This window comes from Ranitomeya variabilis, chromosome 5, assembly GCF_051348905.1.
Source record: "Ranitomeya variabilis isolate aRanVar5 chromosome 5, aRanVar5.hap1, whole genome shotgun sequence".
Classification (NCBI taxonomy): Eukaryota; Metazoa; Chordata; class Amphibia; order Anura; family Dendrobatidae; genus Ranitomeya; species Ranitomeya variabilis.
The window spans coordinates 197,141,783-197,168,993 of NC_135236.1; the positions used below are offsets into that span (position 1 = coordinate 197,141,783).

Below are 27,211 nucleotides of genomic sequence, written 5' to 3' on the forward strand. Positions count from 1 at the left end.
TCCAACTGTCTTGTAGAGTGCAGTCTCACTCTCTAATCCAACTTTATTGGAGAGTGCAGTCTCACTGTCTAGTTCAACTGTCTTGGAGAGTGCAGTCTCACTCTCTAGTCCAACTCTCTTGGAGAGTGCAGTCTCACTATCTAGTCCAACTGTCTTGGAGAGTGCAGTCTCACTGTCTATTCCAACTGTCTTGGAGAGTTCAGTCACACTCTCTAATCTAACTCTCTTGGAGAGTGTAGGCTCACTCACTAGTCCACCTCTCTGGGAGAGTCCAGTCTCACTCTCTAGTCCAACTCTCTTGGAGAGTGCAGTCTCACTCTCTTGTCCAACTCTCCTGTAAAGTGCAGTCTCACTCTCTTGTCCAGCTCTCCTGTAGAGTGCAGTCTCACTTATAATACGTTATGTAAGAGCAGTAAAAAGCATTTGGCCCAATGGCCTAATTTAAATATGTAATAACAATAAAAACCTTGAATAATACAGATAATAGAGTATGATGCAAGTATACAGTATAATGGACCCCCCACCACAGTGCTCCATACAGTATAATGGGCCCCCCACCACAGTGCTCCATACAGTATTACGGGTCCCGCACCAGAGTGCTCCATACATTATTACTCCCCCCCACAGTGATCCATACAGTATAATGGGTGCCACCACCACAGTGCTTCATATAGTATAACAGGCCCCCCCACCATAGTGCTCTATACATTATTACGGGCCCCCACCACGTTGCTCCATACAATATAGATAACTGTGGGGGGCAGGCCCCATTATACTGTATGTAGCACTGTGGGGAGACCCCCGTAATACTGTATGGAGCACTGTGTGTGCCTCCCACAGGGCTCCATACAGTATAATGGATGCCACCACCACAGTGCTACATACAGTATAATGGGGCCCCACTACCACAGTGCTGCATAAGGTATAACGGCCCCCCCACAATCATAGTGTTCCATACAGTATAACAGCCCCCCACCACAGTGCTCCTTACAGTATAATAGTGCCCTCATCACATCACATCACAATGCTTCATACAGTATAACAGGACCCCCCCACACAGTGCACTATACAGTATAATGGGTGCCACCACCACAGTGCTACATACAGACTAACGGGCCCCCCCACCATAGTGCTCTATACAGGATAACAGGCCCCACCACCACAGTGCTCTATACAATATAACAGGTTCCCCATCACAGTTTTACTTACAGAATAATGGCCCCACCATCACAGTGCTCCATACAGCATAATGGGGCCCCACCACCACAGTGCTGCATCAGGTATAATGGCCCCACCACCACAGTGCTTTATATAGTATAACAGCCTTCCCACCACAGTGCTCCTTACAGTATAACAGTGCCCTCCATCACAATGCTCCATACAGTATAATAGGACCCCACACAGTGTGCCATACAGTATAATGGGTCCCCCCACACAGTGCTCCATGCAGTACAATATGCTACACATTAAAAAAAAAAAATACTCTCTTCTGCTAGCTCCACCCTTTGCTCTGCTCTCTTCGTATTGTCTTCAGATCCTCTGCACACCTCGGTACTGCACTGAGATGTCAGACATATAGCGTGAATTAAGTGAAAAGATTCTCCCTCCTCCATCATTGCTTTTAACTGTATTGGCATCTAGGGTGCCGATATAGTTGAAAGTGCGATGCTGGGCGGGACACTTACCCAGCTACACGGGTGGGCGACCCACCCAGTGGGTGACCCACCCAGTGTCACAGGCCAAATGTACTCGGGGGACCTGCCTGGCATTGCGGGCCAAATATACTCACCCTGCAGGCCAGATTTGAACCGCAGGCCAGAGTTTTAAATATGTGATCTAGAAGTTCTACTTGCTGAGCACCGTCTCATATTTAGTGCCCTTGTTCATTTCTGGACCACAGATAAAGCCACTGCAGATTATGGCAAGATGACAATTGAGCAATGCGCTACGGTATTTTATTTTTTACTATAGCACCATCGTATTCCACAACACTTTACAGGTATTCTCATCACTGTCCCCATTCGGGCTCAGAATCTAAATACATAATAGTATGCCTTTGGAGTTTGGGAGGAAACTCACACAAATACCTAAACTCCTTACAGATGTTGTTCTTTTTGGGAATTGAACCCAGGACCCCAGAGCTGCACTGCAACTGTGCTAACCACTGAGCCACAATGCTGACAATGTAAAAAAGATATTACCAGTACATTTTGCATTCAGAATATGTTCTATGCTTCAACATGCCAGTGTTGCTTAGTTATAGTTTTATGGTCAGCACAGGCTCCATTTTTGGTTTTGAGAACAGGAATCTTTGAAACAGTGCTGTACAATCAAGTTAAACTTTGGAGGCAAGTACATCTGATCACCGGATTTTCGTTTTTTTCACGTGGAGCTGCACTATGAGAATATAATACAATAAGTAGTTTAACATGAAACAAAAGTTAAAAAGAAACTAAAGAACAGGCAAAGGACAAGAAGGATACCGACATGGTAACAAAAATTAAAATCCTCATCTAAGCATATGCCAGAGTCATCAGCCTTGAAATATTTTATGGTTTCTTTGCGAATGGAAAATGTCGATTGCCAACCAAAGTACAAGTCACTGTGAAAGCAAAGATCATTTTATTGTTAGAAGCTGAAATGCCGCGGGCATTGTGAATCCGGCGCTGGTGAAATGTTTGTGTAATGCATTTGGAAGTGTGTGGAATTTATACTTGAGAATGTTGGTTCATAAACAGCATTGTTGAGTCCAAAAGTTTTGTGGTGAGTCATGCTTTGAGACACAGGATGCCAAGTCATAAACTGTATCCTAGGAAACTTCTCTTTGGAACATTGGTTGCTTGACACTTTTACTGGGCACTCAACTCTACCTGTGCTTTTTAAGAATGTTAGGAATATGTACCCAGGGTTGGAATGAGCACCTTTTTTAATCTTTCTTTGGCATATCCATCATTGGAAAAGTTATATCAATATAAATAAATGCATACATAAATTCATTTATCCTATTTAAACAGATCTATCAGTAATATATGAATGTTCACTTCTATCACGGCATATGGATATTCATATTTTTATACTAGTATATATTGGTAACTTAAAGAGGAACTTCCATCTATATATTTTTATTAAATATGTGTATATGTGAATGTAATGTAGTGTGAGTGTATTAATATATTCGCCTACCAGCGCTTTCTCAAGGATCCTGGGCCGTTCTGCTCTTCTTCTCAGTCAAGTCACCGCACTTTAGACTAGTCGGCTCACTCTATACTCTATGTGTGAGCCAGAAGTCTCTTTTACAGTGAAAGCCTTTAGAGACTCATTCTGACCCTCCATAGGCTCATATTGTAAAAAACATTTCCGGATCACACAGAGTGCAGTGCAATTTAGAGTATTTTCAGAGAGATTACGTCACTGAGAAGAGGAGCAGAACGGTACTGGACACCGGGGAGAGAGCTTTAGGTGAGTATAATAATAGACTCACACTGCACTGCATGTGTGGCGCCCCTGAGGGTCCAGTCGCCACAGAGGTACTGCACCTCAGCCAGAGGTGTAGTACTCCGCTCTCGGGTAAGGAGGGGACACTACCCAGTACCCACACACTAGCATCCAACACTAGACCTCTATAGACCTGGAGGGAACTAGGTAGAGGGTGTGGGTGGAGAGAGTGGAGTTGTCATGGAAACAAGAGGGAGGAGTTAGTTAGAGAGTTAGACAGTTGGAGCTGGGGACTTGAGGAGTGAAGAGCTCAATCCAGCACCAGAGGACAAAGAGAGAAAAGTTCCAGAGAGTGAGACGGAAGGAAAGAAGGGGTCCGGGTAGTGAGGAATCCACCCATGGGGCCTGAATCCAATCTGACCGTAGTTGGGTGGAGGGACCAGGTCGCAGTGGGGGAACCGGCCTCCAGACTAGCGGAGAACTACAAGGCTCAGTTAGCAAGCCAGAGGCTGTGGGAACTGTACGTGCCACAGCCACAACCAGACACATTCGCCGAAAAGTCAGCCACATAGGATCAAGGGGACCAGGAGTATGTCGCCCGACAAGACCCGAGGCTGCTGGCTTGGGACACTGTGTGTGAAGGCGCAGGGCAGGAGAGGCGAGAGCCAGTGCAGTGAGACGGCCAGGAAAGGGCCATAAGAAGGGGGTTCTGGCAAAGTGTACCCCAAATTACCTGAGAGCTGACTGGCCCACAGACCTGGAGGACACAGTACCCGGCTGGGGATTGCATAAAGAACTGTGAGTAAACTGTGGGAAATGCACCCTGCTATGTCCTCTGAATTATTACTGTGTCACCTGCCCTGAATCACAACATTCGCCATTATTGACTTTAACCCTATGCCTGCCCTGGGGCCTAGCTCTACCCGTGGAGAGCTGTACCAACTCTGCTGCGTCACCAACTGCCCCAGTGGATCTGAACTGCAGCGTTGGCCGTATTATCATTGCCGAACACCACAGGTGGCGTCACGAACAATCTCCCCATAAACTTTATTCCCCTTTAATTTCATTACTATTATTGGATGCCCAGGGCCACAGACCGAGTCACTGCTGCCGTGATAACCCCCTTTAAGAACCGTCGGACCCGGCCCGAGTACCCCACGGTCCAATTAGGTCAAATTGACATGCAATATTGTAGGACATTTTCTAATGCAATCAAATGCAAGATAGAAAATTCAGTTTATTTGCTTTATGTATAGTTTAATTCCTCTTTTTTCCTCTCTTGGATCCATTATGTTTATTTAGGGATCTACTGTTGATCTACTTGCCATGGGTATAAAAAGATGTTCAGACAGCTTATAAAAAAATCTATGAGTTGATAAGCAGGAAAATTAAATGGTGCCAAATGCATTGAAGCATATTGATTACTTCGTATACAGCACGCAAATGCATTGCATAAGATAAAGTCTTTAGTTTTAAATGAAATACAAATCATCTAAATATTTTTAATCCAAATTTGACTTTTACAAACCATAGTGTATAAAATAGAAGGACAGCAGATGCAGGATACACACTAAAGGATTCTATTAGGATGATTTTGTGACAATAATGATTGACTCACACCTAATCTGCACAAAATAGGCCAGAATTGCAGTTTGTAAATTATTTATCTAGTGAAACAACTCTGCGAGCAATGTGAAGATGAATGTCAGCTCAATTTAGGAAGAATGTTTGACTAGAAAGCGCTACCTATTTACCTAAGGGATAGAATTATGAATGAGCGACAGTCTTACTGAGTCTTGATCTTTTTTCCAGATTGTGGACTTTTTATGCACATCTAATGTATTCTTAGCTTTCTTTGTAAAAAGAAATGAATAAGTTACCTAAAATGTGCCTTTAGGTATTTTGACTGAATTTATGTTTTTAACCACAAATTATTTTTGTTGTTAAAAGGAAAATAGATGCTTCGAATAGTGGCCAGGAGAATTTTTGTCTGTTACTTGGGTTTAAGAATATGAAAGGAATGCAGTTTAATCCTTGGGATTTGCATTCTTTCTGAGTATATTTTAAGGAATTCCCCTTTCTATGTCATATCTCTAAATGGGCAAAAATACTAACGAAAAATGTTATTTTTATTCCCGTTGTGTTTCTAGCTTCAGTAAGTAAAACTCGTAAGAGATATTCAACAAAGTTATTCTATAGTGAAACATTAGCACCACCCAACCAACACTCTGGTTTACCGAAATCTCCTACATTCGTTTCACATCCAACCTACTTACAATAAGTCATTGAGATTGACAGGTGTTGTGGATTCTGTTTGTGGGCTCCCTCTGGTGGTTACTGCTGGTACTGGGTGACTTTGGTGGGTTGCGGCCTTTGGTTTCCACCTGTCCATCAGAGGCTGGGTGTTTCCTATTTTACCTGGCCTTTCTGTCATTCCCTTGCCGGCTATCAATGTATTCAGATGTGCTCTGTTTGGTTCCTGCCTACCTGCTCCCAGGTCTTTCAGGATAAGCTAAGTGCTGATTTTCAGTTGTTGGTTTTTTTGTCCAGCTTGCTTATTATGTCTCTATGCTAGCTGGTAGCTCTAGTGGACTGAGGTTCTCCCCATGTGCCATGAGTTGGCACATGGGTTCTTGTAATCTCAGGATGGTTTTTTGATTAGGGTTTTTTGCTGACCGCTCAGACCCCTTTTGTATCGTTCTGCTTTCTAGTTTACAGCGGGCCTCAATTTGCTGAACCTATATATATCATCTCTATGTGTGTGCCTTCCTCTCATTTCACCGTCAATACATGTGGGGGGCAACTATACCTTTTGGGGTTCATTCCTCTGGAGGCAAGTGAGGTCTTTATTTTCTCTGCAGTACTAGTTAGCTCTTAGGCTGGTGCGTGGCGTCTAGAACCAATGTAGGCACGCTCCCTGGCTATCTCTAGTTGCGTTTGTCAGGCGTAGGGCAGCGGTCAGCCCAGGTTCCATCACCCTAGAGCTCGTCCGATATTTTGTATTACTTTGCTTGTCCCTTGCTATCCCTAGCCATTGGGATTCATGACAGACAGGGTCTTATCGGTCTCCTGGTTCTCTTGACTATTGTCTTCTTGAAAAACTTAATTGATGTCCACGAGAATATTTCAGAAATTACTTGATTCTTTTTAATACATTTTTTGTTAAGCTAAAAGAAGGAGGAAGGCTGTTGAAAACAACCCGAAGAGTGTTTTCAACATGTGGGTGCATAGAACAGAGCTATCATGTATTCCAGGCCACCTTCAACAAATTACTTTCATAAGAAAATGTGGAATTGACATAAAGACAATGGAACTATTCTGATTTTCATGCTCATGGAGTCTATTTTAATATGCACTTTGGCCTCCAGTAATAGTAATGCCAAAAACAATAAAAATAATTGCAAAATATTTAACTATGCTTTAATAATGTAATTTGCAATCTATGTCTTATATTGATATTGCCCTAATTTTTCTCCTACATATTTTATACATTTTAGATGTTGATGAGTGTGAAAGAAACCCCTGCCTTCATGCTGAATGCGTAAATACCCAGGGATCATACATTTGCCAGTGTCACTCCGGGTTCCAGAGTACATCAACCCGAACAGAATGCAGAGGTATGGAATAACTGGACTGTATAGCTAAGGAGATTCATATATGGCTCTGTGCTATAGTACTTATGTAGTATAATCACTGGTACAGAAAGTATAGACACTAGTGCAATTAAAACAGGAGGGCTGGTTACAGATTTTGTATTGGAAACAACTGCTGTCAAGATTAGTGATGCCCCCATTCATTTAAAATAATCTCTGGAGGTAGATTCTCATATTGATCCGTGTCTGGCACATAGTCCTGAATAGATACATAAAAGAATAATGTGGATTTCTCTGGAATAAGATATCTGATCACAGATATCAAGGTATCATTTTGTTCAGTATCCTATGACCTACAACCCATATAGACAGTTTAGGAGGGCTGATCCTACTGATAGATTCCCTTTAAACACACCTGCCTGATATTATGTGAGCCCCCCTTTTGTTGCCAAAAAGCTCAGACATACCAAAACATAACCTCCACAATACCTGTGAAGGTGTCTTGTGGTATCTGGCACTAATATCTGACCAGCAGATCCATGAAATCCCATAAATTGTGGGGCAGGGCCACCATGAATCAGAATTGCTTTTCCAGCACATTCCATAGATGTTGTATTGATGAGATCGAGGGAAAATGGAGGTCAAATTAATGCCTAGAACTCTTTGTCATGTCCTTCAACCATTCCTGAACAAATTTTGCAGTATGACATTGTGTATTATCTTGTTAGAAAAGGCCATTGTTGTTAGGGAATACTGTTGTGACAAAGGGTTGTACTTAATCTTCCAAAATAATTAGGTAGTTGGTACAAGTCAAAGTAACAATCCACATCAATGATGGGAGCCAAGGTTTCGTAGCAGAACATTTCCTACAGTATGGTTCTTCCCAAAGTGCAAACTGATGCCATCACTGTCACAGAAAACTGACCCACTTGCACTTGCACATGCCATGTTTTTCTGTGGGTTTGGTGCAGATGGTCTAGCATTCATTATCCATGTACATCAATGAAGTTTGGGCATCCATGACCTTGTCACCAGCTTTACATTCTTGGACTACCAAACAAGAACTCATTTTTTGGCGATGCTCTTATCAAATTGTTTGTTATCATAACGTAGTCTTTTTCAGCTCCCTACACTTCTCATTTTTCCTACTTCCAACATATCAACCTCAAGAACTGACTATTCACTTGCTGCCATAGGCATGTGCCTTTATAACAATATAATCAATGTTGTCTGCTCCTGTCAGGTTTTAGTGCTATGACTGACTGGTGGATATATTTAGAAGAATTCCTTTAATATAATAAATAATGTCTGTGCAATTTTTCATTTTTATGTGTAGAAGGGTTTCTTCAAAATGTTAAATTTTCAATTAATGGCTTCTGTACTGTCTTGTTAAGGTGAACTCTGTTGCCTGTGTGTACCTTTTGATGGTGTTTGTGTTGTTGATAAAAAATACTATTTTTTTAGACATTGACGAGTGCTTACAAAATGGTCGTATCTGTAACAATGGACGATGTGTGAACACGGATGGCAGTTTCCACTGCGTGTGTAATGCAGGCTTCCAAGTATCACCTGATGGGAAGAATTGTCAAGGTAACCTCTTCATTTTTATGACTTATGCTTTACTTTCTATTACAATTCTAGTTATCGTCACTTATTACAAATGTCACTCTAAAGGAGCTCACTGAATGATCTGTAATAGAGTGTTCTGTGCACATAGGCTGCCATTGTTTTTAGCAGCAAATGTCCTGTTTACACTGGACCATGCACTGCCAAGAACGATACAGCACAAAAAATCAGGTCACCTGATGAGCAAGTGTTTTTTTCGTTAATTTGCCTGTTTACACTGTAAGGTTATTGGAAAGTGAGCTTTCCTAGGATCACTCATTCATGATCATTTTTCAGTGTAAATGGACCTTAACTCTCACTTTCAGCACAAGGCGGACAATTCATTATGGTTTTTGTGCCAGATTTTGAGGGTCGAATGTCCAAAATGTTATTGCCTATTTTTTCCCTCAAAATTTGCGACTTTTAGCTATTTTACACTGTTCTCACATCTTTTAAAAATGTGAATGGAATCTGGGTATGTACAAAATTAGAAAAAGTGTCAATTCAGTTTACGGTGTTAGAGATAAGTATCCTAGGAAACTTCCAAGGTGGACAGTCTGTGGTCTGGGTGTGGTACATGGAGTATGCACTGGTCTGGCTTCCAGGTCATATAGCTTTCTATGGTCCAAAACGGGATGTTCTCCAGCACCAAAGGAAAATAGTTAAAACTTAGCCTTTAATCATATAGCATAAAAAATTGGCAGAATGTGCACATATTAAGAAAACCCATAATGTTTACGCTTTTCAAGTAGGTTTATCCATCTACCTAGGTTTATAAACCTACCCTAAACTCGTAAGCTTTGTAAGTTTTTTTAATATGTTCACATTCTGACAATTATTAGCCTATATGATTAAAGGTAAGTTTTAACTACTTTCCTTTGGTGCTGGAGAACATCCATTTTTGGAACGTTGAGAGCTGATTATGGTTTTCTGTGCAAATAAATTGTAAGACAGAATTATGAATTTTAACTTTTTAGAAAGCCCTAATTCTCACTCCAGTTGGGGGTGTCATAAAACTGGAAATTGAGCATTGAACAAAAATGTTATATGTAAATATTTGGTGAAGATAACATCAAAACTGGATTAAGAAATTCCTGCCATGATAATTTCCCCCATAATGTTTGCCCATGGGTTTCAAATAGTATTCCTATTCATTGTTCTTTACCTTTCTCTAGCATTTTCTGATACTCAATGTTATATTTTTAATAATATTGGTACTGATATGATGCAGTCTAAATATCACTACAACTGATTTTACTGCCTTGACCTTTTAGCATGCTGGAAGCAAATATAGCTCTGGATACAGGTCAGCAAAGGAAATTAGATTATCAAAGTTTCCCAGAAAGAAGGTGCAATGTATTTAGGAAGTAATCACATTGTTATTGAAAACAATAGTGTTTGGAAGATTGGCATTTTTACAAGTTTTCAGGAAAACCTTCCTTTCACTGTACAATAGTGGGAGTAGTGAAAGCTGTCAGATAGCCCTGAATGCGATGGCATGAGGCTGGGTGCTGTAATATAACATGATGGCATCACTGACATTAAAAAAGCTACTGTATAAAGCAGGAAAACGTTTAGAAGTTTTTAAGCTATTGTGTAATATAAAGCATGAACAGAAGATTCCCCTAGATAACCTAGAAGACCTTTCTCCTAAATAACCTTTATCTTTTCAACATTCTTACTATTACCGTATTCGTACTGAACTTTAATTGAAAGCATAATCAGCGGACTCCCCGAAAAGTATGTATGTCCAAAAGAAAACAACAATGTTATTTTTAGGTCTTTGTGTTAAAGAATATAAAGCAGCAACCAACATTAAGCAACTAGTTAGAATACACAGGCTCAGACTGGCCCACAGGAGAACAGGTGAATCTCCCGGCGGGCCCTGTGCAGGACTGCTCTACCCCCCCTATATATGAGTAGTAGTTGGCACAATACACTCAACATCTCTTTATTCATTCAACAAACTACTCAGTTTACTATTATATAAACTCATAGGTAATTTTGTGAATGAGGGTAATGTAATATTTGCGTGCATTCTGAACAAAGGGCCCCCAGAGTCAATATTAAATATTATTGGTGGGCTTATGGAATCCCAGTCCGTCACTGAGTATGCATGTACAAAAGAGGTTAGCTTTTGGATGCCTCCCAAAAAAGGTATTTTAGAGATCTCAGTTATTTTTTATTTTGGAAGCTTTCTACTGACAAATATATGCATTTTTTTTTCAGATATGGATGAATGTAGTGTGAAGAACATGTGCTTAAATGGAATGTGCATTAATGAGGATGGAAGTTTTAAATGCATCTGCAAACCTGGCTTCCAGCTTGCATCTAATGGACGTTTTTGCACAGGTATGTATCAAGCACCCAATTGCTGAGGATATAGTGACTGCAGAAACATTGCATTGAAACAATGTATTTCCACCCGAAATGTGTAATAGGAGAATAATTACAATCAAGCAGTTTTCCAAACGAAATTACTGTTCAGTAACAGCTGCCAGAATATGAAGGAATGAAGACATTAGGGATCTTTCTCTCTTTCGCTTTTTTGGTACCTATTCCTAGTTACAGAAATACAGACTTGAGACCCTCAAAAGCAGCAAAATGTTAGAAACTAAGACACATTGGCCCCAGTTCATCAAAACTGGTGATATTCAGGCTGTTCTAGATGAAGGGGTGTGATGGAGTCTGACGCTATTGATTCATGCAGAGGCTCATGCGTGGAGTGGATTGGAGTGAGATTTTTGCCTTAGGACAAGTTCCCATGACGAGCTTCTACTGAAATTTTGATGGTGCACATTTTCTGCAGCATTTCTGCACCCATTAACTAAACCAGGTGACTTGCATTTTTTAGAAAATACACGGCATAAAATACCAAAAATGCATCGTATGAACGCAGCCCTAGAGAACACCACAGCTCATTAAAAGTAGACGAGTTGTGGTGTCACGCCTTCGCTGCGGCCCGTCCTAAGAAAAGGGCTTAAAATCCTGACAGTGCGTGCTGAATGTGATGTGAGGATTCACAAGTCTGTGGTTACACTGAATGACTGCAGAGTTATGCGCCAAACCTGGATAACCCTTTTAAACTACATATTAATTGGCTTGCTTTGTGCCAATATTTTTGAGATAGATTCACATTTTTTCTTAAGATATGTCTAAACTTAGAAATAAGCTAGCTAGACCCACTTTTGAGCAGAAGAAATCAATGGGGGTTGAGCTTCTTCAATATTTTGCACATTTCTATATCAAAAGTGGCACAAATATCATAAGCTAAACTCAGGTGCAATTTACAATTTTAATCTGGTGTACATACATTATTAAATTTCCCTCACAATGCACAAATCCAGCCTTATATTATTATCATTATTGTTATTATATGGATGCAAAGGTGTTCGTTAAACATGGTACACCTCACAAATGCTTTGGGAAACTGGTAAAGCTCTAGACTAAAAAAGCATAATAACCACCGCCAATTACAAAAGTTTTTGGCAAGTGTGGAAAAAATGCAGCTAAGTAAGAATACTTAAAAAAAAGAAGTGTTTATAGTTTATTTTTATCAATTAACAAAATGCAAAGTAAGTGGACAATATAAAAAGCATCAACTCTTCTTGGGACTTGTACACAGTTTTTGAAGTACAGTAACTCGACAGGGTGGTTGTTCCAAACATGTTGGAAAACTAACCACCGATGTTCTGTGAATTTAGGTTTGTGCAAACCCTTCTGTCTCTTCATGTAGTCTTGCACAGATTTCATAATGTTGATCAGGCTTCTGTGGGGGCCATGTCATCTCTTGGACTCACCAAGTGCTGGTATGAAAGCAAAGGAAGCTCACACCATGTATTGATTTTATATAGATTTCTCTATTGTTCACTCACTTTGCATTTTGTTAATTAATGAAAATAAACTATTAACAATTCTACTTTTGAAAGCATTAAAATAATGTTATTTGTAGAGTTTAATGCAAAGAAGTCTCAAGACAAGTCCTCAGAGAGTCCCTTGAGTATCTCAACCTGGGTGAAGCCTATAAAAATTAGCAGTGTGTAAAAAGATCCCTATCTCTAGAACCATATGGAGGATAAAAAAAAAAGAAAAGAAAAAAACAACAGGGGAGTAACAGGAATAAAATAAGAGCAAAAACTGGCTCTTTTGACCTATTGACAGGTCCTCTCTAAATTTCCTGCTGTGAAACCAGTCTCCTAAAATGTTGGCCTTAGTTCCTATACTAGTGATACAGTATGTGACATTCTCCCCTGACTGCTTCATTCTAAGTCTGCTTTCAGCATCTTGTATTAACTAAGCACTAGTCTACCACAACAAATGCTTTGTGGAAGCCCTTCAGATTCTTCATGGCTGAGGTGGCACATAAATCTTTTTTTCCACCCAGCATTACAGCTTGCATTTGAATTCAGCATGTCATGTACAATGGGCAGTCTGTAGACACTAGCTATTTTACTGTATATGTGACATTGTGGTTTTTAGTCTTCTGGGAATATGGTTTTGAAGACCCAAAAAAACAACTTTTTGGTCTTTAGAATATTATCCCATCAAAACACAAACATGAGTGCAGTTCTATATGCAGCCAAAGTAATTGTGGTCACTCTGTATTGTTCCTTACAAAGTATTTGTTTTGCCATTGCATTACAGAAAACCAGATTGATTTGGCTGTAATAACATGTGCATTACATAAGTCATATTTGTCATTATTAACGATGCTACTACTCGAGAAGAACAGATTCTTCATTTGTTTAGACATTTAGGGTATTTATAAGTGAGTGCACATGTGCATTGTCATTTATAGTTGTCTGTTCTGTAATAATTGCCAAATAATTAAAATGACATGAGTTCTGTATTCTTTATATGACAGACACTTAAAACAGAACTGTACTTTCAACAGACTTTGCAGAGATCAATAATACATGCAGATATAAGAAACCTTGTAATATATCTTGTCAGAGACAAATGCTTCTTTCTCCACTTGTGAGACACTTCTTCCCCTTCCCGTCTGCCTCTTCAACCTGGGATCCAGTCTTAAAAAAATAGCTCAACTCAGACTTGCTCAAGACAAGACAAACTACGTGCACAGTGAGATGTCAGAATACACATTCAGATTATAACTCAACTGGATGTTTCATTTCAGCTCTGTGGGGGCGGACTTTCATCCATCTATGACACAGCATAGGAAGAAAAAGGAGATGAAATATCCATTGAGTAGATCAGGACGGGCGTTGTCAGCACGGTGACAGATAAAGCCTCACATGACCACATTAGAAATTGTTCCAACCTGCTCAATGGGTGTTTCACTTTGGTCAGAACTGTGGTCATCTTTTCCTTCTCATTATGCGTCTTTTTTATAGTTTAACAGTGTTATAGTAGGTTGAAAGGCCACGCTCACAGGGCTGAAAGAAATTAAAGAGGTTGTCCACTACTAGGACAACCCCTTCTCAATCTCAGTGTTTGCCCTCATTAAATATAAAAACATCCTTGCAGGTGCTGTTCCAGCGGTGTCGGCATTCACGTTCCCGGGTCTCTCGTGCAGTTGTTGTGACAGATGAGCCATGCGCCCAATCAATGCGTTACTGTCCCCGACTTGGGACAAAGTAACATCAAATTAAGTCAGAGGCAGCCACAGCTCTGGTTTCCTGTTGATGTTTCATACGTCCGAAGAGAGGGACAGTGACACCAGTATGATGGGGGGTAGCGTACACGTGTCACAACAACCGCACGAGACGGGAATGCGAGTGCCAACACCACTGGAATGACGCCGGTGCGGATGATGAGTATAGATGTTTGTATTTAATAGGCATCAAACATTCAGATTGAGAAGGGGTTGTTATATTAGTGGACAACCCCATTTAAATGCCCTGATGAATAATAAGAAATTTAGCACATTACCTACATTTTTCCTACGATGTGCAGGAATGTACAATTTATAAGGTCAAAAGTTGTGAAAGCACCTTTTTAAAAACTGCATAAAACTGCATTATGTGTTCTAGCTTTTAGCTATGTGTACGCAATGTATTTTGTAAGCATATTCTGCCTGAAAAAACTATCAGAAAATGCTCAAAATAATGACCTTATGAATTTCTATGGAAAAACGACTTGCTTTTCATATGTTCAGGATTTTGAATGTCTTTTAACCACTTTTGGAAGCCAAAGCCACCAGGATGTTAAAATACATTACCTGCAATTCAATGGGAAAGCTCAAAAGATGTTCGGAAGATTCCCAGGCTTCTTTTGGAGCTTTTTGCCATTGTTTTTGTTTAAAAAAAACACTAGTGGTTTTACTTTAATCAATGGGGTGAAAATAAACAACCAGAAAGTAAAAAAAAACACATGAAAACTTTCCAAAAAATTGCTGGTTGAAAAGAATGTCCAAAAAACACTCAGGAAATGACTGAAAAGAATATACAAGACACATAAGGAAAAAAATCGCTAGAGGTTCCTGAAGTGACCTCTGCTTGGAAAACTTGCTGTGTTCGTCTGAGTTTAAAAGATGTGGTGTTCGCAAAGCCTCTATAATATTTCATTAAGCTTTATGTTAATGATTTCAACACTTACAGTAAATAAGTCTAAAATCTTTGTTAGTGAAACCATTTCCAATTAGCAACTGCATATGCATTTTGGTGTAATGCTATAATAGCTATGATTAAGAACCATACTCCATTTTGAAACATGTAAGCAATGAATAATTGGGAATAGTTTTATTGCTTGTATGGTGCAATGAAGCTACAAGTTACACTTGATCTGATCAGAAGGCTGAATTCTAGGCTTTTTATATGCTTATTGGTGGCTTTTGTGCTACCTTGCACTTGACAGGAAGACACTTGCAGATATGGGAAGCAAAAAGTCATTTTCTCCTTTTAAAATTTGTTTTTATTGAAATTTTAGATTACTACTTCTAAAATACTTGCAGACTCCACTGGCTTTACACACAACCTTCTTATCTGTCAGAATGAATCTCTCCATTGTTGGCATAGCTGCTGTTTCCTTATTTTTCCTTAGGTCTAATGGTTGTATGTAAAGATTTGAAGTGGTATGTAACTTTAGTGCATATAGGTTCAGAGTGATTGGAGGGAGTAGTGTCCATCCACTCTTATGATAGATTATATCAATCTTCAAAAGTATGGGCTATATAAAGATGTTGTCCTGGTGCCCCAACTTTTTCTTATTATCGATGGCTTACTATTAGTGATGAGCGAACGTGCTTGGATAAGACATTATCTGATCATGCTGGGGTGCTTGGATAAGACATTATCTGATCATGCTGGGGTGCAAAGAGAGTGTCTTCGGCGTGCTTGAAAAATATGTTCTACTCCTCGCAGCTGTATGTCTAATGACTGTTCGACAGCCCCAACCCATGCAGGGATTGCTTGTTAGGTTCCCACGAGACGTGTAGGCACGGGGACTTAACATATTATTTGAGCACGCCGAAGACACTCGGTTAGTACACGAGCATGCTCGGATAACGCCTTATCTGAGCACGTTCGCTCATCACTTCTTTGATTTATCTAATGGAGGTCTGTGCAGTATTTAAGTGTTATGTAACTTTAGAGCATATTGGTTCGGGCTGTTGCTTGGGTGTAGTGTTGTCCAGCTATGGTGTCTAATAAACTGGCACTGCCTGATTCCCCCACTTCCCGGATGCCCCGCCAGTCTCTGTATCCTGGCCTCAAGACACCACTAAGATCACATGTCCACATTTAAACGTCATCACTGGAGACCAGGATTCAAGGAAAGCCTGGGATTCCCAGGAAGCAGCAGCATTGGAACTCCATTCATTTATTGTAACTCTTTAATAGACTGGTACTGGCATACAGTGGCACAGTTTAAAAGTACAACATCCATCTGATTTCTTCCAGTCATTTGACTTGATTCCATACTAAATGTATAAGTTGAATTCTACAGACTGCATAAAAGACGCTACAATCAATAAGCATGTTTAGTACGAATATAAATTGTCATTGTACCAACCTAAAAACTGGCTAGGTAACCCATTTATCTGGCTGCGTCCCAAGCTGCAGCTATATCGTAGCCAGTGTTATGGGCTGCTGGGAGTTCACCCAGTGTAGTCCTAGCCTGATAGAAATTAGTTTGTTGTTAATACTCAAGTTTCAGTATTCTTCGCAAGTGTCTAGTGATGTTTCAGAATTGCAGTCTTTTAGTAAAATACAGTTGGAGTAAGTTTGGATACTGCAAGTGTGTTATGGCCATAAGCCAGCGAGAAAAAAGAAAGTCGCAGAGGTGTTTCATACTCATTTTGTCCTTTTAAGGTCAGGAGTGTTGCTCATTGCCGGTTGTCTTCTGTGTTGTGGTCTAGTTTTGTTTGCATGGTAACATTGTAGATGTCATTTATTGCTATACTTGTAATGATTTACTGTAGCTACAACAATGAAAACAATTAGTATCCTACATTGATCATAATCTTTCTTCTTTATTATTAAGCACTTCTGCTGGGACATCTCCATAACATATTAGCAAAATATGAAACCCACATACCAGTATGTCTGCCTTCTGCCTGCAGCATTTATGGACAATAAATCAGCTTTTAGCTATTGGCTACTCAAAGAATTTACAGTCAAAAGCTCATTAATGTAATGCAATGTAGTCAATATACTCATTTATCAAGTGCTAATTTCATTATTGGAAAGAATGTCAGACATGATGGTTAATTATAATATAATTCTACATTTATGGCTTTATCATTTCAGATATTGATGAGTGTGAAACAGCAGGCATTTGCATGAATGGCCATTGTGTGAACACAGAAGGTTCCTTCAGGTGCGAATGTTTCCCTGGCCTTGCCGTTGGACTTGATGGACGTGTGTGTGTAGGTAAGATATATATCCTTCGTTTTACATTCCTCATACTCACTTAGTGACCACTTTATTAATTTAGACTTTCTAGAACTGAGGAATGATTTATTAACAACAAAGGTTTAACAAGAATGATTGTGTGTAAATTCATTCGGAGAGCCCATCACTCCATTGTATGCCAAATATGCACTCCATATTGCAGAGGCCGTTTACTAATTGTTGTGTTTCTGGGACTAGATTATAATGATAATGTAGACTGTGCCCATAAAGAAGGAAGAGGGGACTTTTTCTGCCAGTTGCCATTTGAATATTTCTCTTAGGTGAGGTGTGATGTTAGGTGGTATTAATGGTGTTGCTATTTGCAACTGATTGCAGCTGAAATTTTACATAAACAAATGCATTAAACAAAACAGTGAAACAACGCAATGTGTGAACATAGCCTTAATCAGAAGCAAGCAAACGAAAGTTATATAACTTTGCTAATTCCCTACATCAGAAAAATAGGAAAAGTGTGAATTGCACATCTGGGGGAGGTTTTGTACAGAAATATGAATCCATCAATTAACACCTTTCCATATACCGTATATTGCAGACACTCACATGAGGAGCACTTGTTATGGTGGCTACAAGAGGGGTCAGTGCGTTCAACCTCTACTGGGCGCTGTGACAAAATCCGAGTGCTGCTGTGCCAGCACAGAATTTGCTTTTGGCGAACCGTGCCGACCTTGCCCTATAAAAACTTCAGGTAAGAAGTGATCTTTTGAAGCCAAAGTTAGTGTATGTGTACAGAACCCTACATTATTTAACTACGGTGGTGATTTGTGTAAAGTATGTGCTAATACTATGGTAATGGCATTTTTTGGTGTTGACTATAATTTTACCATTTTTATGATAGTACAGAAAATGGACCATTCATCTTTATGGTTAAACCACTTGAGTCATAATCATGGCCTTATACTGAACCCATCCTATGATGGATTCCAGCAGCACCTGACAAATACCATTGACACATCGGGGTCTGTCTGGATTCTGTTGAGCTGGTAGTTTTGAGAACATGAATTGTGCTCCATGCTATGCTATTCTTGCCATAAAATATGGCAGTGTGAACAAAGTCTTACTAACTATACAGCGAGGGAAATAAGTATTTGATCCCTTGCTGATATTGTAAGTTTGCCCACTGACAAAGACATGAACAGTCTATAATTTTAAGAGTAGGTTAATTTTGACATTGAGAGATAGAATATCAAAAATAAAATCCAGAAAATCACATTGTATAAATTATATAAATGTATTTGCATTTTGCAGTGAGAAATAAGTATTTGATCCCTCTGGCAAACAAGACTTAATACTTGGTGACAAAACCCTTTTTGACAAGCACAACAGTCAGATGATTTTTGTAGTTGATGATGAGGTTTGCGCACATGTCAGGAGGAATTTTGGTGCACTCCTCTTTGCAAACCATCTCTAAATCATTAAGATTTTGAGGCTGTCACTTGTCAACTCAGAGCTTCAACTTCCTCCATAAGTTTTCTATGGGATTAAGGTCTGGAGACTGGCTAGGCCACTCCATGACCTTATTGTGCTTCTTTTTGGGCCACTCCTTTGTTGCATTGGCTGTATGTTTTGGGTCATTGTCTTGCTGGAAGACCCAGCCATGACCCATTTTTAATGTCCTGGCGGAGGGAAGGAGGTTGTCACTCAGGAGTTTATGGTACATGGCTTCATATATTCTCCCATTGATGCAGTGAGGTAATCCGTTGCCTTTAGCAAAGAAACACCCCCAAAACATAATGTTTTCACCTCCATGCTTGACAGTGGGGACGGGGTTCTTTGGGTCATAGGCAGCATTTCTCTTCCTCCAAACACGGCGCGTTGAGTTAATGCCAAAGAGCTCAATTTTTGTCTCATCTGACCACAGCACCTTCTACCAATCACTCATAGAATCACCCAGGTGTTCATTGGCAAACTTCAGATGGGCCTGCACATGTGCCTTCTTGAGCAGGGGGACCTTGCTGGCACTGCAGGATTTTAAACCTTTACGGCGTAATGTGTTGCCAATGGTTTTCTTAGTGACTGTGGTCCCAGCTGCCTTGAGATTATTAACAAGTTCCCCCGTTTAGTTTTAGGCTGATCTCTCACCTTCCTCATGATCAAGGATACCCCACGAGGTGAGATTTTGCATGGTGCTCCAGATCGATGTCGATTGACAGTCGTTTTGTATTTCTTCCATTTTCTTACTATTGCACCAACAGTTGTCTACTTCTCACCCAGCGTCTTACTTATGGTTTCGTAGCCCATTCCAGCTTTGTGCAGGTCTATGATCTTGTCTATGACATCCTTATAAAGCTCTTTGGTCTTGCCCATGTTGTAGAGGTTAGAGTCTGACTGATTAATTGAGTCTGTGGACAGGAGTCTTTTATAAAGGTGACTATGTAAGACAGCTGTCTTTAACGCAGGTAACGAGTTGATTGGGAGCGTCTAACTGGTCTGTAGGAGCCAGAACTCTTAATGGTTGGTAGAGGATCACATACTTATTTTTCACTGCAAAATGCAAATAAATTTATGTAATTTATTCAATGTGATCTTCTGGATTTTATTTTTGATATTCTATTTCTCAATGTTAAAATTAACCTACCCTTAAAATTATAGACTGTTCATGTCTTTGTCAGTGGACAAACTTACAAAATCAGCAAGGGATCAAATACTTATTTCCCCCACTGTACATCTTCCATGCCAAAACACCACTAGTGCCCCATAATGCACAGTTTTTCTAGTTCTCAGCATGGAAATATAACCATCTAATATTTATCAGTGCCAAATAGATAAGGTTTTATTTTTTTTTATATAATCAGTCTCTACCAATAACCAAATTATCACCCTCAACTTAACTTAGTTTTACATAACTCCTGATATATCACACAATGAAACCTTGTAATTTCTTCTTTACTCCCATTGTAACATTTCATGGCCAGACCCATGCAAATAAGCAGATCCGTCTTTCCAATCTCTGCTTATTTATATTCACATTGTACAGTGGCTTGTAAAAGTATTCATCCCCTTCGTGTTTTGCTACCTCACAACCTGGAACTTCAAAGGTTTTTTTTTCATAGTACCAATAGTGTGTTGGTGGCGTGATTTACGATATACTATTGTACCTTAAGCTGTCTCTGTATATTGACTTATTATAGGACCAGTGGTGTGTTAGTTGTATTTTAATATATGTTTTTATTTGTGTTTTCTGTCTTCCCTAATAAAAATTTTGTATTTTTGGTATTTAATTGTATTTTGGGAGTGCGCCCTATATGCATAGTCTCTTTTCTTGTTTGTCTGATATATGCTGCTGCTATGCAGTGAGTTGCACCCCTCACTATACTTACCCTATAGGTTGTGATTGGCTCCTTGCCCATTGGTAGTGCTCCCTAGCTGTCCCCCTTTTTGCATTAGGTGTTTTTTTAGTTGTGCCTCTTGCTTAATGGTGTTTCAGCGTCTGTGGTCATTTAGAAAAGGTAAAGTGTGTATACTGACAGACCATGTGACACATAGCTTGCACACAGATGGACTTCCTTTCACTAAGCATGTGACTTATGAAGGTAATTGCTTGCACCAGAAATGTTTAGGGGCTTCATTGCAAAAAGAGTGAATACATATGCACATGCCAATTTTTAGTTATATGATCCCATATATCTTATTTTTGCCTATATTTTCTCACTTCACCAACTTACACTATTCAGTGCTTATGCATCACACACAAGTTGAATTACAAAAATATTTAAACACAGGTTGTAATGTAATAAAATAGGTAAAAAGTCAAGGAGGGAGAATACTTTCGCAAGCCACTTTAACTGTCGATTTTTGTGAGATGTGGGATTCCTTTACAACAGGCTACAAATGTATTTATTTTGTTTTCAGAGGAATATCAAGCTTTATGCAGCAGTGGACCAGGAATAACATCTCAAGGAACTGGTATGTATGACTGCTATCCCGAAATATTTGTACAGGTCACCTAAAATATGTAAACCAGAATCGGAACAGAAAAGGATTATGATCTGCATGTGTCTCCCCTGGAGAAGCACAGCATGGTTAGGAAATCTGGTTTCATCAATCATCTAAAATAAAAGTTTTATGTATGAGAATGCCAGTAATTTTGTTTGGCCTTAAAGAGACAAACTTTAGGTGTTCCTTAATGGAAGATCCAGGCTGCTGTTCAAGGCCATAATGTGGTTGCATTTTAATGTCAGTACTGGTGGGTCTGTAACATCTGGAAGCCCTGCAGTTCCACCAAACCACATTTTAATAACCCAATTTACACTAGTAAATGAATTTCAATTAATCCTGATTGATTTTGTAGATTTTTGGTTGGTGATTCCAAGAAACGCATTGCAGATTATGCTATTGTTTCCACAGAAAATATCAGAAACATTTACAGAAAGGTGTGAGCCTAAAACTCGCTTGCTCATGGACATACTGTATTTTTGACTGTGAATACATATTGTGCAGCATGGTGTTGACTTTTCCATGTTATACTTTGACAATGACTGAAGATTACCTAATTTTTGTCTTAGAAACATTAAAAGCCTGCTATTTTAAAGACAGTTAATTAAAACCATTTCGGATTTTTTTTGCTTCCTTATTTTTCCAGCCACTGGTTTGTTTATGTGACATTCTTTGTGTAGTTTTTTTTTTCCATAAAACAGAAGAAAGTAATTAAAAAGGATCAATTATAGAATCCATTTGGTGCAAAACAATGTAATTACATATTGTATATAAATAGAATTCTTAGGACCAGGAAGGTTGCCAGAAGTAATATCCTGGTAATATGTCTGCTTATCATGATAGGACACGAAGCATAGCTTAAAAAGAATAAAAGAACTAAAAGTAACTGAACTAAAATAAGTAATTCAGTGCTCCAAGCAAACATGTGAGGAAAACCAGACAAATAGGGGCTCAACTAGAAAATGTGTCAGTCAAATGTGTCAAATTTATGGTGTAATAAATTGCAAAAGTGTGTCGAGCTGATTTATATAACACTATGAGACTAGTAAATCTTACATGCAAGTCGGTTTGAAAAGGCTTAGTAAAGAGAATTTTATTGGCTTGGGTTAAGTTCTGCCAACTAATATATCCAGAATGATATTGGTATTGATCTATCAAAGATCACTAGACATTTTGGCAACACATAGTGAATTCCTTAGGTTTCGTTGTTGTGGTTGTTTCGCAGAAGACCCAAAGAATTATCCATTTTGCTCGGACCCAGTAATCAGGCTCAACCACTCTACAGTGCCCATATTGTATACTGCATTTTAGGATTATTTCACAAATAGACTATTAGTGTTTCCTGGTGATTCAACCTGCTTATGAATGGGCTGGTAGCGTAAATTAATTTGGTGGATATACTGTACCTCTCTCTAATATTAATGTGATAAATCTTCATCCAAAAGCAATCCTTCTTGAGAAACCCACTGATAATGTTAGAATCATTGTTAAAATGCAAACTGTGTATTCATTTATTATATTCTTGGTGGCTCTATGTGGCATTTAACAGTCACCTTTATTAATCAACAGGGAGAGACAAATGTCTCAGAGCAAATACATCACACAATAAAAAAGGAAATCTTGGGCCAACTGTCAACTAACTACATATTTTTTATTGTTTCTTTCATAGGCTCTGAGCTTATAAGGTAGCACCTCAAAACACGACATGTTCTCCAAACCATTCCTTATGGTCATGATCATATCGCCCACACAGATTGGCAGTGCCTGCTCTTTATCCTTGGAGCAATGTGTCATTGAATCACAGCCTTTATAGACACTGGCTCCTAATCGAGCTCCTTAGACCGCTCAAGGCATGAACTGCCTGGATGGAGATGGAGCACTCTCTTATCTCCTCTGACTTCAGGACCTAGGCTGTATTCTGAGTTTTCAACACAACCAAAGACACAAAAGACCCTTTTTTTCTGCTGCACATTCCCTGGTTACTTGAAATATTGTACAAATATGCCACATTAGTAGCTGTACTGGTACATTATATATTATATCAGTGTGCTTTTATACATCACCTTTAGATGAAAAGTAAAAATGGAAGTTAGAACAATAGAATCATAGAATGTTAGAGCTGGAAGGGACCTCAAGGGTCATGATGATGTCCAACCCCCTGCTCAATGCAGGATTCATTAAACCATCTCAGGCAGATGTCTATCTAGCCTCTGTTTAAAGACTTCCATTGAAGGAGAACTCACCACCTCTTGTGGCAGCCAGTTCCACTCATTGATCATCCTCAATGTTGTATTTAAACAAATGCGTTCCATTATGCAGCATAGGTTTAGCCATAAATGGGGCATGCCTCAATCTTTTTGTTTTTATTTAACTCTCATACAAGCCCTTGAAACTCTTTGACCCAATAAATAGTAAAGAAGATTTATGAATACCATAAATAATTGATGGGGTAAAGTCAAAGTGAAGTGCAAAAATCTTTCATAATTTTTTACTTTTAAGTTATTATTATACTTAGACTGTAACACTTTCTTTCAGATATCAATGAATGTGCTTTAAATCCTGATATTTGTCAGAATGGAATATGCGAAAACCTCCGTGGAACGTACAAATGTATCTGTAATTCTGGATATGACGTTGACATCAATGGAAAAAATTGCATTGGTATGTCTTCTTGATTGGTATTTTGACTTCTTTTGACTTGTTTCAATCTTTAGCAAAGAGTTGCTGAATTTACGATAAGTATTACCTCCAGCATATTTGACATCACTTCCACATTGGTGGTAAGGCCTTAGAGTTTTTAACAGGGAGCCAGGATTTAGAAAAAATACATGAGTGTCTTAGACTAACATACTTGATAGGGAAATACTGGACAGAAGGCCTAACCTATGACATGTCTGTCTAGCAGTGTTTACCTCCCAGAAGATCAAGAGATCTTGTGGATCCTAGAGTGATGCTTATACACTTGTTAGTGGTAATCTCCGACACTAACCTAATGAGTATGGCCAGCTGTCAACCAGTGCATATCACCTATCCGTAAATACTTTGTGGTTATTACATCTTTTAAAAGACTGTGTACAGTGATTCAACACAAATGTGACATAAGTGTAGTTCACTACTGATTTGTCTTCCTCTCACTAAGCTCACCCCTCTCCAATCTATCTTGGATGCAAGACTCATATTTTTGTCCAGCTGCTATATGGATGCCAATTTTCTGTACCAGTCATTGCGCTGGTTGCCCACCTACTTTCGTATGCAATTTACACTTATTGCTCTCATAGCAAAAGAGTTTCAACACCAACATAGGAATTTTAGATGCACAAATCTTTAGGTTTTATTGATAAAATTGTTTCATCATGAACAACATTGCTTACACATTTTAGGCTATTGTTAGAGACTATATAAACGTCCGATGCTATCACACCGGGAGGGCAGTAATGTCATGATGGGGGCAGTCATGCGGCTCTGTTGTTGCCTAATGGCATCCTGTGATAATCTAATGACTTTTGCATCAGGGGACTCATGTGCTTGATGCCTACACTTATATGCATTGTTTTTGTCCCATTGATGCTGTTGCTCTTCAAGATTCTCATTTGCACTTTGTTGTCTTCGATGTTGTGCCTTTGCTGCTTTCCTTTTATTGTCATTGGCGTACTTTTTAGGAGGAGCCATGTTGGTGTTGATATTTGCTTTTTAAAGGGGTTTTCCCAGGAACAAAAGTTCATTTTAAAAATTGTGTGTGTCTGACCGTGTACCGAACCTTCCACAGCTCCTGGGCAGGGGAGGAAGCAAAAGACAATACTGACATTACAGCAGGAGATCACAGAGGATACATTTTGTGAGGTAAAATATTTTTTAAAAACAGTCAGTGAAATATTTTACCTCACAAAATGAATCCACTGTGATCCCCTGCTGTAATGTCAGTAATATAATATAATAATTTGGCACTCAACTTGTTAGCGTCAGATGTAAAGAAAAGGTTTATTGTTGCAGTCCAAAATAAAACGTTATACATATACATGATACGCACTCACAGCTAACCATAGTCACCATGACTACGGTAAACACTGTGTTACCGGATGTATGCGTCATACTAGGTGACGCAATTCCGGTTTCGGCACCGCTACTTGTCCCGCCCTCATTCTATTAATATCCACACAGTGCGCCCATACACTTGTCTAACTAGCGGCGGATACCGCGTTAGATACGCCGTCTTCCTACTACATTTGGGTAAGTTCTTCCAGCAATCCTATATTTGTATTTGTAGTTAACAGGCCGTTTCTCTTATGTAAATTTATACATTGCAGGGCCGCCTATCTTATAGGTGCATCCACCGTTACTCTAACCACGTATTCACCGTATTTCATACAATAGGTGAGCTGCATTGTGCAGCTGTTATTATTATTCCATCCATATAACAGTGGTCATTATCCCATTATATGCATTTGGTCTATTTGCCCTCTCTCACATATTAGCGCTGAACCCTAGGTGTTATACTATTCCTTCCTATTTTTCTTATATGGTCCTTATACTATACATACATATATTTATATATGTATATTTATTATCTATGCTACATGTACATATGCCCATATGGACTAACCTTTTTTCTATATATAGTGGGACTCATATAACACTTCCCTACTACCACACTGGATAGACGGTTATGTTTTTGGTCAGTATACTACTGGTATCGGTACATTCCATATGTATCTATCTAGGTACCTATTCCTGATACACCTTTCTCCCCCCTAGGGAGTTTCTTCTCCCCGGTCTCTTTGAACGTACCCCCTTATATCAATTGGCCTATTTTTTTATGTACAGCCACACCTACTAGGCATATTACAAGAGCAGTCGGGTATGTAACTAATTTCCTCTCTCCCCACCTCATTTCCCTACCTTCACCTCCACCACCGTGCACCTGTTGGAATGAGATTTACTGGAATGTTCTTTTAGATTATTGTTTTTTTGTATACATTGTTATACTTTGATTATTGTGCCTTTTTGTATAATGTTCAATGCAGTTTACTGAAGAAGGTCTAGTTTCAGACCGAAACGTTTTATTTTGGACTGCAACAATAAACCTTATCTTTACATCTGACGCTAACAAGTTGAGTGCCAAATTATTATATTATATGTTCACTGGGTTGGGGAACCTATTTGTGCACCAACACAGCTGTGCCACGATATACTTCACTAGTAATGTCAGTATTGTCTTTTGCATACTCCCCTGCCCAGGAGATGTGGTATGCTCCATACACGGTCAGACACACTCACCTTTGTGTCTGACCGTGTACAGAACATACCACATCTCCTGGGCAGAGAGGAAGCAAAAGACAATACTGACATTACAGCAAGAGATTGCAGAGGATGCATTTTGTGAGGTAAAATATTTTTTAAAAACAGTCAGTGAAATATTTTACCTCACAAAATGAATCCACTGTGATCCCCTGCTGTAATGTCAGTATTGTCTTTTGCTTCCTCCCCTGCCCAGGAGATGTGGTATGCTCCATACACTGTCAGATACAGTCAATTTTTAAAATTAACTTTTGTTCGTGAGAAAATCCCTTTAATGTGACCGGCTTCCTCTGCCTGTAGACACGTCGCGCATCTGCCGCCGGGATCAGCCGAATGATTCACTGCACCTGCGCGTAATTCGCGCAGGCGCAGTAAATCAGACCGCCGCCATCTTTGTGCAGACAGATAGTGTGGGTCACATTAAAACTGTGCATGCGCTCCTCCTGTACAAAGATGGTAGCAGTCACTGAGTCATTT

The 27,211-nt window shown here is 39.4% G+C and overlaps 1 protein-coding gene across 5 annotated transcripts in view; it reads left to right on the top strand.

Annotated features, from left to right (window-relative positions):
- FBN1 (fibrillin 1) overlaps positions 1–27,211 on the top strand; it is a 408,947-nt gene that overhangs the window by 227,395 nt on the left and 154,341 nt on the right. For all 5 annotated transcript variants that reach the window (XM_077263717.1, XM_077263719.1, XM_077263721.1 and 2 more), the window contains 7 exons: positions 6,933–7,052; positions 8,493–8,618; positions 10,863–10,985; positions 17,342–17,464; positions 18,039–18,191; positions 21,356–21,409; positions 23,975–24,100. In XM_077263717.1, the coding sequence (XP_077119832.1) occupies positions 6,933–7,052; positions 8,493–8,618; positions 10,863–10,985; positions 17,342–17,464; positions 18,039–18,191; positions 21,356–21,409; positions 23,975–24,100 (825 nt within the window). The remainder of the gene's footprint in view (positions 1–6,932; positions 7,053–8,492; positions 8,619–10,862; positions 10,986–17,341; positions 17,465–18,038; positions 18,192–21,355; positions 21,410–23,974; positions 24,101–27,211) is intronic.